The sequence below is a fragment of the Hippocampus zosterae genome, chromosome 17 (genome assembly GCF_025434085.1).
Source record: "Hippocampus zosterae strain Florida chromosome 17, ASM2543408v3, whole genome shotgun sequence".
Lineage (NCBI taxonomy): Eukaryota > Metazoa > Chordata > Actinopteri > Syngnathiformes > Syngnathidae > Hippocampus > Hippocampus zosterae.
Genome location: NC_067467.1, coordinates 9,291,999 through 9,304,986, shown reverse-complemented (window position 1 = coordinate 9,304,986; position 12,988 = coordinate 9,291,999). Strand labels below are relative to the sequence as shown.

At 43.9% G+C, this 12,988-nt stretch overlaps 1 protein-coding gene across 1 annotated transcript; it reads right to left on the bottom strand.

Annotated features, from left to right (window-relative positions):
* Window positions 1-30: 30 nt before the first annotated feature.
* On the bottom strand, window positions 31-12,578 carry LOC127589335 (myosin heavy chain, fast skeletal muscle-like). Its single transcript, XM_052048448.1, has 40 exons — window positions 12,467-12,578; window positions 11,344-11,555; window positions 10,623-10,766; window positions 10,383-10,539; window positions 10,265-10,292; window positions 10,082-10,196; window positions 9,923-10,015; window positions 9,633-9,696; window positions 9,463-9,561; window positions 9,277-9,380; window positions 9,065-9,203; window positions 8,867-8,985; window positions 8,495-8,644; window positions 8,249-8,419; window positions 7,867-8,176; window positions 7,706-7,785; window positions 7,534-7,621; window positions 7,345-7,462; window positions 7,149-7,272; window positions 6,945-7,081; window positions 6,608-6,863; window positions 6,293-6,535; window positions 6,031-6,207; window positions 5,817-5,962; window positions 5,654-5,744; window positions 5,187-5,576; window positions 4,986-5,112; window positions 4,796-4,914; window positions 4,137-4,333; window positions 3,889-4,072; window positions 3,642-3,807; window positions 3,449-3,573; window positions 3,071-3,379; window positions 2,783-2,986; window positions 2,572-2,697; window positions 2,204-2,374; window positions 2,035-2,139; window positions 1,858-1,953; window positions 1,587-1,721; window positions 31-878 (listed from the first exon to the last, which is right to left on the bottom strand). The coding sequence occupies exons 2-40, from the start codon at window positions 11,545-11,547 to the stop codon at window positions 855-857; spliced, it is 5,835 nt and encodes a 1,944-aa protein (XP_051904408.1). The 5' UTR covers window positions 11,548-11,555; window positions 12,467-12,578; the 3' UTR covers window positions 31-854.
* Window positions 12,579-12,988: the final 410 nt, after the last annotated feature.

Here is a 12,988-nt window from a genome sequence, read left to right as displayed (position 1 = left end):
CCCTTAATATAGATATAGGACAACAGCAAAAATGCTCTTCAATTTTTATTTTTCTGAACATGCAATGAAAGTAACTTCATGGAGGCACAATTACAGATGAGACATGTAAAACTAAAAACCAACTACGACATGACGTGAAAATTAAATGATCACATTAAACTTAAAGCTAAGGGAAGCCTTCTGGAGCAAGTTTACATCAGTCAGCAATGTCTATGAAATTTGAGCAGTTTAGAGTAGACGTATAGTAAGTAACGTTGTTGATTTGGAGTTTCAACGGTGGTCAGATGTCTGGGTTTATTGTTGTTTTTGTCATGTTTTTATATTTTGCCTCCGGTACGAGTTAAATTAAGGGCGGTACCGTGGAACTGTTGGCCAGTCAGATGTCAACACTGATAATTTGACCAATTAGAATTGAAGTTGAGTACACCCAGTCGCAGATGTCGATGGCGTATTCATTTTCGCGTGCTTCGATTGGATGATTAGAGTGCCAAATATCAGCGTTGGCAAAATTATGGCTAGCTCAAATCTGTATTGTGTACGTTTAGAGGAAGTGGACTAACTTTACTTTCAGTATCAGCAACGCGGAAATTTAAAAAGATAACTGTTGTCCGATGGAAAAAAAGGAAAAGTTCAAATAGGCAGCAGATTGTGTGAGTATTAAACGTTACGAATTTGACGTTCTTCAGTTGATGCTGATGCTTCCGTGTGTGCGTGCGTGTTAAATGTGTGACAATGTTTGGGATGAATCATTATTTTTATTAATTGACTATTTTTAATTTACTTTTTAGTGACTAAGCATGCAGTGATATGATAAAATTGCGTCGACTGTGGTGGGCGTCCGCGTCCACATTCAGCTACTCTCCTGGTACTTCAGGTCCCTGAAACAACATCAGAAGCAGAAACGGTAATCAATCTTACTCTCCTAAAACAATATCGGATGCAGTGACCTACATTTAGAAACCAAATTTAAAGTTCATTTGGAATATTTGTATTATGAAATCTTATTAATTTATTACCAGCAGTTTATTCTCTTCACTTTGTAACATTTGTCTTGGCTGCACGACTTCTATTATGTGTATGTACATTACATTGATTTTTCCAATCAGATTTCAGTCTCTGTAATGCCATGTAAGTCTAAAATGTACATGCTTTTCACACAATCCGTAATGTCGGTCCATCGAAAAGTTCATCGAGAGGTAAGTCTTGCATATTTGCTGTTCGGCATTTGCAGTTTGACTTCTCACAGATTTTTTTTTTTTTTTGGGGGGGGCTGGCTAACTATCCTTTGTTATTCCCTGAGAAAGTCAAAATTTCACTGTTATATAATATAGGAATATTGTTTTGGTGGAATTGGTGGTGAGGGCAGAGCTTCATTTTGCGCATCCAAAGCCTTCTCTAGAATAAAATGTGCGGGTTGTAAAGTGTTGATGGTTTCTTTAATTGCAACATGATAGCGCTGGTATTAAGCAGTGGATTAAGTCAGGCAACCCCGACTAATGTCCAAGGTACCAAATACACAGCCCACCACTGACAGTGTATACAAATCTATGAAGAGATGGTGTAGGGATATCAAACATGTCTGTTACCTTTGGCCCAATGTCACGGGACTTGGCTCGCATCTTGTTGGCAAGCGATTCAGCCACGTCGGCTCTCTCTTCAGCCTCTTCCAACTCATGCTGAGACTTCCTGAATCTGGCCATGTGCATGTTGGCCTGCTCCTCCTGAAGAATGAATAAAAGGATTGATGCAAAGTAAACTGAAATGCCATTCATTTGTTACAGCACCCTAACGAAAAAGGTTACATGCTTTTGATTTTTAAAAATATAGTTGGCTGAGCTAAAATGACCGTGTACTTACAGCTTCTTCAGCATGACGTTTATAGGCCTTCATTTTGATCTGCAGCTTGTCCACCAGGTCCTGCAGTCGAACGTTGGTTTTCTTGTCTTCATCAGCCTAAAAGAGATAACATTTCAGTCGACAAAGACCTTCTACGAGCAGAATAAAGCCACCAAAATGCTTAAAGTTTCAGTATACCTGGTAGCTTAGCTCTTTGACCTTCCTCTCATATTTACGGACTCCCTTGATGGACTCACTCGAGCGCTTTTGCTCAGCTTCCAATTCAGTCTCCAGCTCACGTACCTGAATTAGCACATTTTAGTGAAGACAAAGCTAAACGAACTTAAAAATGCTTTTGTGTTGATACCCTGGTCTCAAGCTTCTGCATCTGTTTCTTCCCGCCTTTCATGGCTAAATTCTCAGCCTCATTCAGGCGGTGCTGCAGGTCCTTGACCGTCACCTCCAGATTCTTCTTCATCCTTTCCAGGTGGGCACTGGTGTCCTGTTCCTTCCTCAATTCCTCAGCCATCATGGCAGCCTGGAAGTACCACAGAAGCAGGGTTTCAATTTCAAGTATGAATCCCAACACCATGGTTGAGAGTTTTTAGTTTTTTAGTTTTACTTTTACTTTTGGCAGTAAAAACCCCTACGGGGTTTGTTTTATTTTTTGGGGACTTAAATCACGCCACTCTAAAAAAGAAGTGAAGATCCCTTGTGGATGAATAATATATTTACATCAGTGATGGCTTTCTTGGCCTTCTCCTCTGCATTTCTGGCCTCCTGAGTAGCTTCTTCTATCTCAACGTGAAGCTGAGTAACATCCGTCTCCAGCTTCTTCTTGGTGTTCAGGAGACTGGTGTTCTGTCGAAACCAAAGCAGACGCTGGTGGTGAAAACACATGCGGGAGACTACATTTGAGTGTTTCAAGATTTGTGATGAAAAACACCTGAGTATGAAGAAGTACTGCACGCTCGCTGGCATCGATTAGCTCCTGTTCTGCCAATTTGCGACTGCGCTCCGTCTGATCCACGACTGCTCGAAGCTCCTCAATCTCAGCCTGCATCAAGTTGGTCCTGCGTTCCATCATGGCCACCTGCTCCTTCATGTCATCTTGAGCTCGAAGGGAGTCATCCAGGTGGATTTGGGCTTCCTAAAAACACATTGGAGTTTTTGGTCTGAATGGGATTACCTCTGCCACAATTTGGTTTCCAGGAAAAATCCGGTCTTATCAAACCTTCAATTGCCCTTGCACGTTCCTCAGTTGCTTCACAACTTCAGAGGCCTGTCTGTTAGCATGGCCGAGTTGGATCTCCATCTCATTCAGGTCTCCGTCCATTTTCTTTTTAACTCTTAGGGCATCATTCCTGCTCCGGACCTCAGCGTCCAGAGTGGCCTGCATGGATTCTATCACTCGTTGGTTGTTCTTCCTAAGCTGATCAATTTCTTCATCTTTCTCAGCCACTTTCCGGTCCACCTCGGCTTTGACTTGGTTGAGCTCCATTTGTATGCAGAGTATCTTGGATTCCTCTTGTTCCAGGGAGGCCTGAACAAGTGAACCTTGTCAAAATAGTTTGTCTTCTTTCAAATATTTGGCATCATGTGTGATGCTTACCTCAGCTTCTTCCAGCGCAGTTTGCATCTCAAATTTTTCAGTTTCAACATTCTTCTTGAATTTCTCCAATTCATGGATCGTTTTCCCACTTTCTCCGAGCTGCTCTGTCAGGTCTGTGATCTCCTCTAAGTTTGGACAGTAGAGATATTTTATTAAGTAATCTCAAAAGTTTATTCTTACTTCTCAAGCTTACGATGCAGGTTCTTGTTTTCCCTCTTCAGTGTCTCCAGGTGATCAAGGGCCTCCTCGTATGAGTTCTTCAGTTTGAAGAGCTCCGTGCTCAATGATCGAGATTCCTTTTGAGCGCCTTCCAGCTCAGCCTGAGACTCATCATACTTCATCTTCCACTCTGCTAGAATCTGAACTCAACAAAACATGATTGTCCTCTTCATTAAGGACTGGAAGTCGAGACCTTGACCTAGATCTGACAATCCACATACCTTGTCAAAGTTTCTCTGCTTCTTGTCCAGTGTGGCTGCTACGTTGTTGGACCTTTCCACATCCACCATGAGATCCTCCATTTCATTGTGGAGTCGCTGTTTAGTTTTCTCCAGCGAGGCACACTTTGAGTTCACTGCCTCGATTTGTTCCTCCGCCTCTTGGAGACGTTGGGCCAGCTTTTTCCTGTGGAAGATATCATTGCCGAAACTCGGTTTGTGAATCATTCCGATCATGAGCCTGAGCTTACTTGGCCTCCTCCAGCTCTTCAGTGCGTTGGATGGCATCCGTCTCATATTTGTTTCTCCAAAGAGCAACCTCGGTGTTAGCTTTGGACAAAGCACGCTGCAGCTCTGCCTTGGCCTCCTGCTCTTCCTCGTATTGTTCACGCAGGAGGTCGCCATCATGACGAGATGATTGGAGGCTGTGTGCCAGAGCGTTCTTGGCCTAGGTAGGTGTATATGACAAATCACCATAGTGTCACACATTCTTCTGACCACTTGTAAACAATGTCATTTGACCAAGGCACATCCATTGAGAAAACAGGAAATGGTCTCAATAACTGAGGTTCTTCTTGTGGGGTGGTACGTAAAGTCTCATATTCAGAAGGGAATATGCTTCTGATTGGCAAGCCGCCTTCTCTACTGTCGTAAATGTGTGAAGTGAAAGTCAAAAAGAAAATGCAACTAACCAACCAATTCTGGTCGTAATTTACATTCCCCCCAAAAAAGGCTGATTAAAACAGACACGGACAATAAGACATAGTTAACATGATCATTTAAAGACTGGTTAATAGAGCTCATACTCAAACCCAAAATCTTGATTCATGTTGACGTTGACAAACAAGTTCCAAATCTTTTTGACAACCCCCCCCCCCCCCATAAAAATATAAAAAGAAGCGTTGCTTACCTTTGTTTCCTCCTCCATGAGTCTTTTGAGATCATCAATTTGTGAGCTGAAACCTTGCTTTCCTCTGGTCAGCTGGGATATGACGCTCTCTCGCTCTTCCAGTTGTCGGGATAACTCGGCTACAAGACAAAGATTTTGAGTTGGTTGGACAGAATGCAGGTCATTCAGCTGCTGAGTGGAGTTCATGTACCATTCTCATTTTGAAAACGGGCCCTTTGATTGGTGAGATCTGCAATGTTCCGACTGTTTTCATCATTCTTGGTCTTAAACTCCACCAACTGGTCTTCCAGAGAGCGGCAGGTCTTTTCCAGGTTGACCTGTTCAAGTACAATTAGAAACACATCAGGGTGCGAAGTGTCCTCGGCGTTCTGAAATCTTGCACGGGTCTAACCTTGGTTTTAGCCACAGATTCCATGTTGGTTGCCAGATCGTCAATCTCCATCTTAAACTCACTTTTCTCTTTCTCAAGTTTCTGCTTGATTCTCTGCAAGTTGTCTATCTGCTCTCCGAGTTCAGCCATGCTGTCCGCATGCTTCTTGCGCAATGCGGCGGATGTGGCCTCGTGATGCAGCGTGGCTTCTTCCAGGTCGCGCCTGATTTTCAGGAACTCCGCCTCGCGCTTCTTATTCATCTCAATCTGAGAGGCAGTGGCTCCTCCGGCCTCCTCCAGCCTCTCGCTTACCTCCTCAATCTCCCGGGCCAGGTCGGACCTCTGCTTCTCTACCTTGGCCCTCATCGATCGCTCAGCTTCCACTTCTTCCTCCAGTTCTTCAATTCGAGCCTTGAAACACAAAGTGATGGATCACTAAGGAGGACTAACTGTCAATATGGTTCACGTGTGACGAAAACCATCCTTACATGGAGCTCCTTCAGCTTCTTCTGAAGCTGGTTGTTGATTGTTTGCTCGTCTGCAATTTTGCCAGCCAGCTGATTGGTTTCAAACTCCTTTCTGTGGTAACGAGAAAATAATGTCACGTGTCGGGTGCAACCTCCTCCTCGGCCCATTCCTGCATTCACCTACTTCTTCACCCTCTCCTCAGACTGCTGTTTGTCATTTTCTGCATCCATCAGGGTTTCTTGCGTAAGTTTAATGTCTCCCTCCAGCTTGCGCTTAGCCCTTTCCAGGTCCATGCGGCTCTTCTTTTCTTGCTCAAGGGACCCTTCAAGCTGCAGAGCAGTGAGACGAATTAGCCTTTTTGTTAGCACTTGGACATTAGCATTCAACCGCAACTCACATCATCCACTTGTTGCTCCAGCTTTGACTTGGCCTTCGTCAGCGAGTTGACTTTGTCTTCCTCAGCTTGAAGGTCATCCATGGTCTGCTGGTGGGCTTCTTGAAGAGCCTTCTTCTCTTTGCTCAGCTTGCCGATGGTTTCTTCCTGGCCAGCCAGCTCCTCGACCAGATTTTTAACCTATGAAATAGATCACTTTTAGTTTTTGACCTGATCATAAGTTTGAATTACCTCATAAACGGATCATGCAGGCCAATGTCCAAACCTTGTTTTCAGTGGCGTGTTTCTCTTTCTCCACTTTAGCCAAAGTGATCTCAAGGTCGTCAATGTCCTTCTTAAGTTCAGAGCATTCGTCCTCAAGCTTTCGCTTCTTGGTACTTAACTCGGAATTGATTTCCTCCTCATCCTCCATCCTCTCTGTCACCTCTTTGAGTTTGGCCTCCAGCTGGATTTTGCTTTTGATCAGACCCTCGCATCGTTCCTCAGAATCACAGAGGTTCTCCGCGTCCTGAGGAGGAGGAGAGAAGTCAATAAATGGCGCAGACTTTTTTCATCAAATAGGAGGTACGGCGAAACTCACAGATTGCACTTGAAGTTGAAGGTCATTCTTCTCCTGGAGCAGAGAAACCATTTTCTCCTCCAGCTCCTTCCTCTTGGACTCTGACTTGGCCAGGTCCTCCTTGCATTTGATGAAATCTTCTTTCATCGTGGCCATCTCCTTTTCTGTCTCTGCGCTCTTGAGCAGAGGCTTTATCTTGAAGAAAAGCTTCATCCATGGCCAGTGTTTGACATTCATGAAGGAGCGCAGATTGTATTGTAGAATCCACACACAATCTCTGTCAGATATGCACATCACATATTTTGGTCTGTGCAGCAATCATTTCAATGTCTATTGAAAAGAGATTTTATTATCATACTTTTGGGCAATTAAGTTGCCATATTGCTTTCTCATGAGATAACCTCGACAAACGGCTTGCGTCTGCGTCACAAGAGAAGCAAGTTTTTCATCTCGCAGCTCCTCCAGATTCCCCAGTAGACCAGCTTTGAAAAAGACCTGGAAAAACATCAGTTATAACTGATTCATATTAGAAAAGCAAAGTCCAATATGCGACAACTCTTACCTTTGTGGAGCCAAAGCGGTACTGAGTGTGATCAACATCAATGGAACCCAGAAGCTTCTCGGAAGCTTTCTTGCCATCGATGAATTGTCCCTCGGGTATAGCGCTGGCATTCAAGATTCGGTATCTGTTCATTTTGGATCAAGACCATTACAAGCTGCAGTAATTTAAAATGACGCAATTTTGTCGCATTCGTGACCTCTGCTTGAAATCAGCATAGAGAATCCTGCTGGGAAATCCCTTCCTGCAGATGCGGATCCCCTCCAGTACACCGTTACAGCGCAGCTGATGGATGACTAAGTGATTGTCCATGATACCTGCAGAAATGAATTGTTAAACTAACCGTTGAATAAATTATTTTAATCTTAAAATTTCATATAAAGGGCACCTGGTGTTTTAACCTCATTGGGAATCAGACACCGTACAAAGTGAGGGTGAGTGCTCCTCAAGTTAGTCATCAGCTTTCCGAGATTTTCCTGAAAATAGTAGGGTACACATACTCTTGAGCGGGATCCATGTTACACATATTCTGGTCTGATATGCTCACAAATTCTTGGTACCCTGAAAACTGCAGACACCGTCTGGAAGGAACCGCCCTTTTTCTTCCCCCCCTTTTTCCCTCCTTTGTCACCACCGGAGTCTATGAGACAGAAACGAAGTGCTCTAATTTGTTTTGGGTACAGTCAGATGGAACATGGACATTGCTGAAGATGTTTTCTACCTCCTTCAGCCCCAGAAAAGGAGGCATAGAGATAAGACAGCAGTTTCAAAGCGGACTTCTGGTATAGCTGCACCACAGACTCATTCAGCGGGTCCTTGTTCTTCTCCAGCCAGCCGGTAACGTTGTAGTCCACAGTTCCGGCATAGTGCACCAGGGAGAAGTGAGCCTCTGGCTTTCCTTTGACCACTTTGGGTTTTTGGAAAGCATTATTTTTCCCAAGATGTTGGTCATAGAGCTTGTTCTTGAAGGAGGTGTCTGACGACTTGGGGAACATACACTCCTCTTCAAGGATGGAGAAGATGCCCATTGGCTGGGGATTGGAGAAAGAATTGGAATAGTGCTTGACAGTAGTCATTTTATTGAATTAGCTGGCGTATCCCACCTTTTCAATGAGCTCTATGCAGGCTGCCAGATCCATGCCAAAATCGATAAACTCCCAGTCGATGCCTTCCTTCTTGTACTCTTCTTGCTCCAGCACAAACATGTGGTGGTTAAAGAACTGCTGCAACTTCTCGTTGGTGAAGTTGATGCACAGCTGCTCCATGCTGTTGTACTACATGAGGAGGTTAACTTGAGCATAGGAGCCACAACATGAACAGACCAAAATGAGGTGAACGTCTCAGCTCACGTCAAAGATTTCAAATCCTGCGATGTCCAACACTCCGATGAAGAACTGCCGTGGCTGCTTGGTGTCCAACATCTCGTTGATGCGTATCACCATCCACAAGAACATCTTCTCATAGACGGACTTGGCCAGGGCGCCAACTGAATTGGCCACCTCAAGTAAAAATCGCTCACTTCAGTACATAAGCGGACAGCAATTTGGAGCCGATTATGTTCTCAATTAAATCAACTGCATTCAGATGTAAAGGCAGCATCAGGTGTGATGACAAAACTCGTCTCCATATTTGAATAAGGTCAACCGAACAGTTAACAGGCTGGTTAGTTGGCCGCACATATGCAAATCATTCATGATGACAAATTGTTTTTGAGGCGTTACCTGGGGGACGGTCTGGCCCTTGGTGACGTACTCATTCCCCACTTTGACACGGGGATAGCAGAGGCCTTTCAGCAGGTCGGCGGAATTCAGCCCCATGAGAAAGGCCACTTTGTCAGCCACTAAAAACAAAATGACAAACGGCAACCGTGTGTCTGTCTGTGTCTCTTCAGCATTGTCACAAACGGCATGAAGTCTCACCCTCAGTGCCATCGGGCTCCGCCTGTTCCTCTCGCTGCTTCTGCTTGAACTTCATGTTCCCAAAATGCAACACGGCCCCAGTCAATTTGTAGATTGACATTTTTTCTTCATTGCTAAAGCCCAGGATGTCAGTGGCGGTCTATTGGATCAAAAATTGAGTTCAGAGTGGATGGTGAAAGCCATTTGTGCACCATTGAATAAAGCTAGCTCACATCTGTTGCCACGAGCTCTTCTTTGTCATCAATGCTGGCCACGGTGATTTGCCCTTGACTTATCAAGGGGAAGTCATATGGGTTTGTCGTTATGAGCAACATTTCTGCAGAGACAAAAGAAGAATATTACATTTCTATGAATGTCATCCATTCCTCCGCACCATATGCATCATCATCTTAATGCACCGATGAGCTCTGGTTTGTGGCCAGTCATTATCTGGTAGAAGATGTGGTAGCTTCTTTCATCCGACAATTGGAACGTCACTCTCGACTTCTCCAGCAAATCTGGAACAAAGAACAACATGTGATATTTGATAATGCTGCAGAGGACAGACAAAGCGGAAAGATAAACTTACATGTTTCAATATCTGCTGAAGATAGTTTCCCTGTTGTTCCAAAGTGTATTCTGATGAATTTACCCTGAAAAATTTAGAATCTTCTCACAAAATAAAATACAAGACACAAAATCCAGATACACAACCTGTTTTCCCCATGGCGCAATAACAAGGAACATACACAGATGAAGACCAACACATCAGAGTATGTATACTGTATGTATGAACATAGTTGTTAATTCAAGGCTATTGTGTCTTGCAACTCTGGTTGTAGTTGACATGTGACATTTATGGTTGCGTAAAATCCTTACAAAACGTGAAGAGTTGTCATTCCTCACAGTCTTGGCATTGCCAAATGCCTCCAGCAAAGGGTTCGCTGAGATGATTTGATCCTCCAGAGTTCCCTAGAAAACACAACAATCAGATCTTTAACTTTTCTCAGTGGGCATTTGATAGTTTGACTCTCATACCTGTATCTTTCCGGATGTCTGTTCCTTCTTATCGCTGCCACCAGACACTGCGATTGTCGCAAAGTACTGGATGACCCTCTTAGTGTTGACAGTCTTGCCTGCACCAGATTCTCCACTATGGAAACAGAGCGACACATTCAGATGCCCCAAGAGCTCAAAAAAGAGTTCATGCAAGTGACTCACGTGATCAGGACAGACTGGTTCTCACGATCTGGCAGGACACAAGACAAATTCATTCAGTACTCAAAGCATTCAGTGCTGTGAAAATGTTTTTGTCCCCTTCCTGATCCTGAACACTCACCTGTGAGCATGTTCTGATAGGCGTTATCAGACACTGAGAAGATGTGAGGAGGAGCCTCCATGCGCTTCTTGCCCCTGTAGGCTGACACCACTTGCGGCTCATACACCGGCAGCCACTTGTACGGATTCACAGTCACACAGAAGAGACCGGAGTAGGTCTGGGGGAGGGTGGCAAGTTGCGTCAGTTTCGAGCTAAATGCTGGAAATCTTGCAAAGGCCTCAGGCCTAGCTCCAAACCCACGTATATCATCCACGCTGCATAACGATCTTTGAGGTTAAACAGCACAGACGGCTCGTTGAGGTGTGTCATCATGGCCATGTCCTCGATCTTGTCGTACTTTGGAGGATTCATGGGGTGGCAGTCTTCTTCTGTGACTGTTACCGTCTACAGTGGGCAAAATATAATGACTAATTACATCCATCCAACCATTTTCTAATCCGCTTATCCCCACGAGGGTTACGGGCGTGCTCTCCCAGCTGTCTTCGGGCCTTAGGTGGGGGATACCCTGAACTGTCGACCACCGGGCCGCCTCACTAACATTGGCTGTATTTTGGGCCCCGTGGTCAAGGGGTTAGCACGTCGACCTCACAGTGCAGAGGTACCGGGTTTGATTCCAGCTCCGGCCTTCCTATGTCGAGTTTGCATGTTCTCCCCGTGCCTGTGTGGGTTTTCTGCGGGTACTCCGGTCTCCCCCTCACATTCCAAAAACATGCATGGCGGTCTGATTTCACACTCTACATTGTCCCTCGGTGTGAGTGTGAGCGCAGATGTCCCCCGCCTACTGTCCAAAGAAAGCGAGCTGGGATAAGCTTCAGCGACCCTTGTAAGGATAAAGCGGATCAGAAAATGGATGGATGGATGGATGTACAGTATATGAAATCTATAAAATAATAATAAATTGGTTATATATTGAACTCTTTCAGATACAATTGATCCAGATCGATGTGTCCCTTTTCGTCACCTCATTTGATTCCGTCTTCACAGTGGCTTTGCCACCTTCTTTCTTTTGGACAACACCTCGGATGTACAGTTCCTTGGGATCCGGCACAAAGCAGGCAGTCTTGGCATCAAATGGCCGACTCTGCGCCTCGATGCGCTCCTTCTCAGGTTTGCGCAGAAATATGGAGGCCGGCCCATATTGGGCCATTTCCGCATCACTGCTCATAGCGACGCCTGTAGGCAAAAATGTCAGAGCGCCAAAAGCACATCACAGTAGAGAAATTAATAGTAAGGTTTTGCAAAAGCATTCCCACTCTCGACTTAGCTCAGCGTATCAATTCATTGATTTAAAAAAAAGACTGATGCTGATTCAACTTCTTTAGTTCGATTAAAGTTTTGCAAAAGTACAGCTTCTGAAATCGAAAGTAAAAATGATTTTTTGCTGTCAATTATACAATACCTATTTAGATAACTAGCACAATGAAAAGATAAATTTCCTTTGTTATTAACTCAGGCTTTAATGCTATCAAAATGTGTTCCCATAGCTTTGCATCTTGGTCGTTAATGTTCTCGAACTAACATTCCTCGATGTTGCTGCTCTCCTTTTTCTTTATTTTATGACCCCCAAGATTTCAACCTTGTTTGTCTTCAATCCATGTGTGAATCATTTGCTTTTCATTGTAGTGCAAAATATCAAGCAACTGGCTGATTTCATTCATACGAAACTGAAAAACGGGCCACCGGACTGGGTTTGATTTTGATATTCAGTTGGCTATTTTAAAAAGGGTCAGTCCAGCTGCATTACTTAAAAAATGAAATAAAGTCAGGTAGGTTTTCATGTTTTGGGTTCAATTCGACCAAAAATCACAAAATGAGTTTTTTACTTTTCGTTTGCGATTTGAAACTGAAAAGAACTAATACAAATGACATGGAAGCATTGAACTTTGCAACTATAACACCTTTTATGCCGTGTCGTCACCCAGAGAAGTTGAAAAAAAAGTAAAGAGCCTCTTTTGACTTAAAAAAACGATTAGAAAGTACTAATATCTTTTTAGAAGAACAGAAAGTAAAAATAAGTCGTCCGAAAAATAAATGCCCAAGTAAAATCCAGACCCCCCCCCAACTGAGGTTTCGAATCAACTCACCTAAGTGTTAGAGGGATGCAGTCAGCTCTACTTTGGGTCACCGGTCTGAATGAGAAGCTTCAGTGTGAGTCAATGAGTGGAAAGCAGGTGGTTTCTTTTATCGGCATCATGTGCAGGACACGCCAAAGCAGACATCCCATACTTGGCAATGTGACTTTTCTAATGTCAATCCGGCCGCATTACCCATCTTAGCCATCTTAAAATGGTTCTTCCGGGATCTTAACAGCAAGATGTCTTTGGCAACAGGTGATGATGCTTCACCTCTATTTTTATGTTCACTCGCTGCTGTCATGGGCGACTACATTGACATCTTGGCTTTAATATATTCCTTATATCAAATTCCTGTTACCCATTGAAATGCCATTCAAATCCTTTCCAGTCACCTCCCTAAAAACGGGGATTTTTTCAGGTTTTTGTAATAGTAATTTAGCTGTCTGATTGTATTTTTTCCACTGTGTAAAAAAAAAAAAAAGTAGAACACTTTACTTCACTCACAGTCCAAGCAAAATGACCACCACAGCG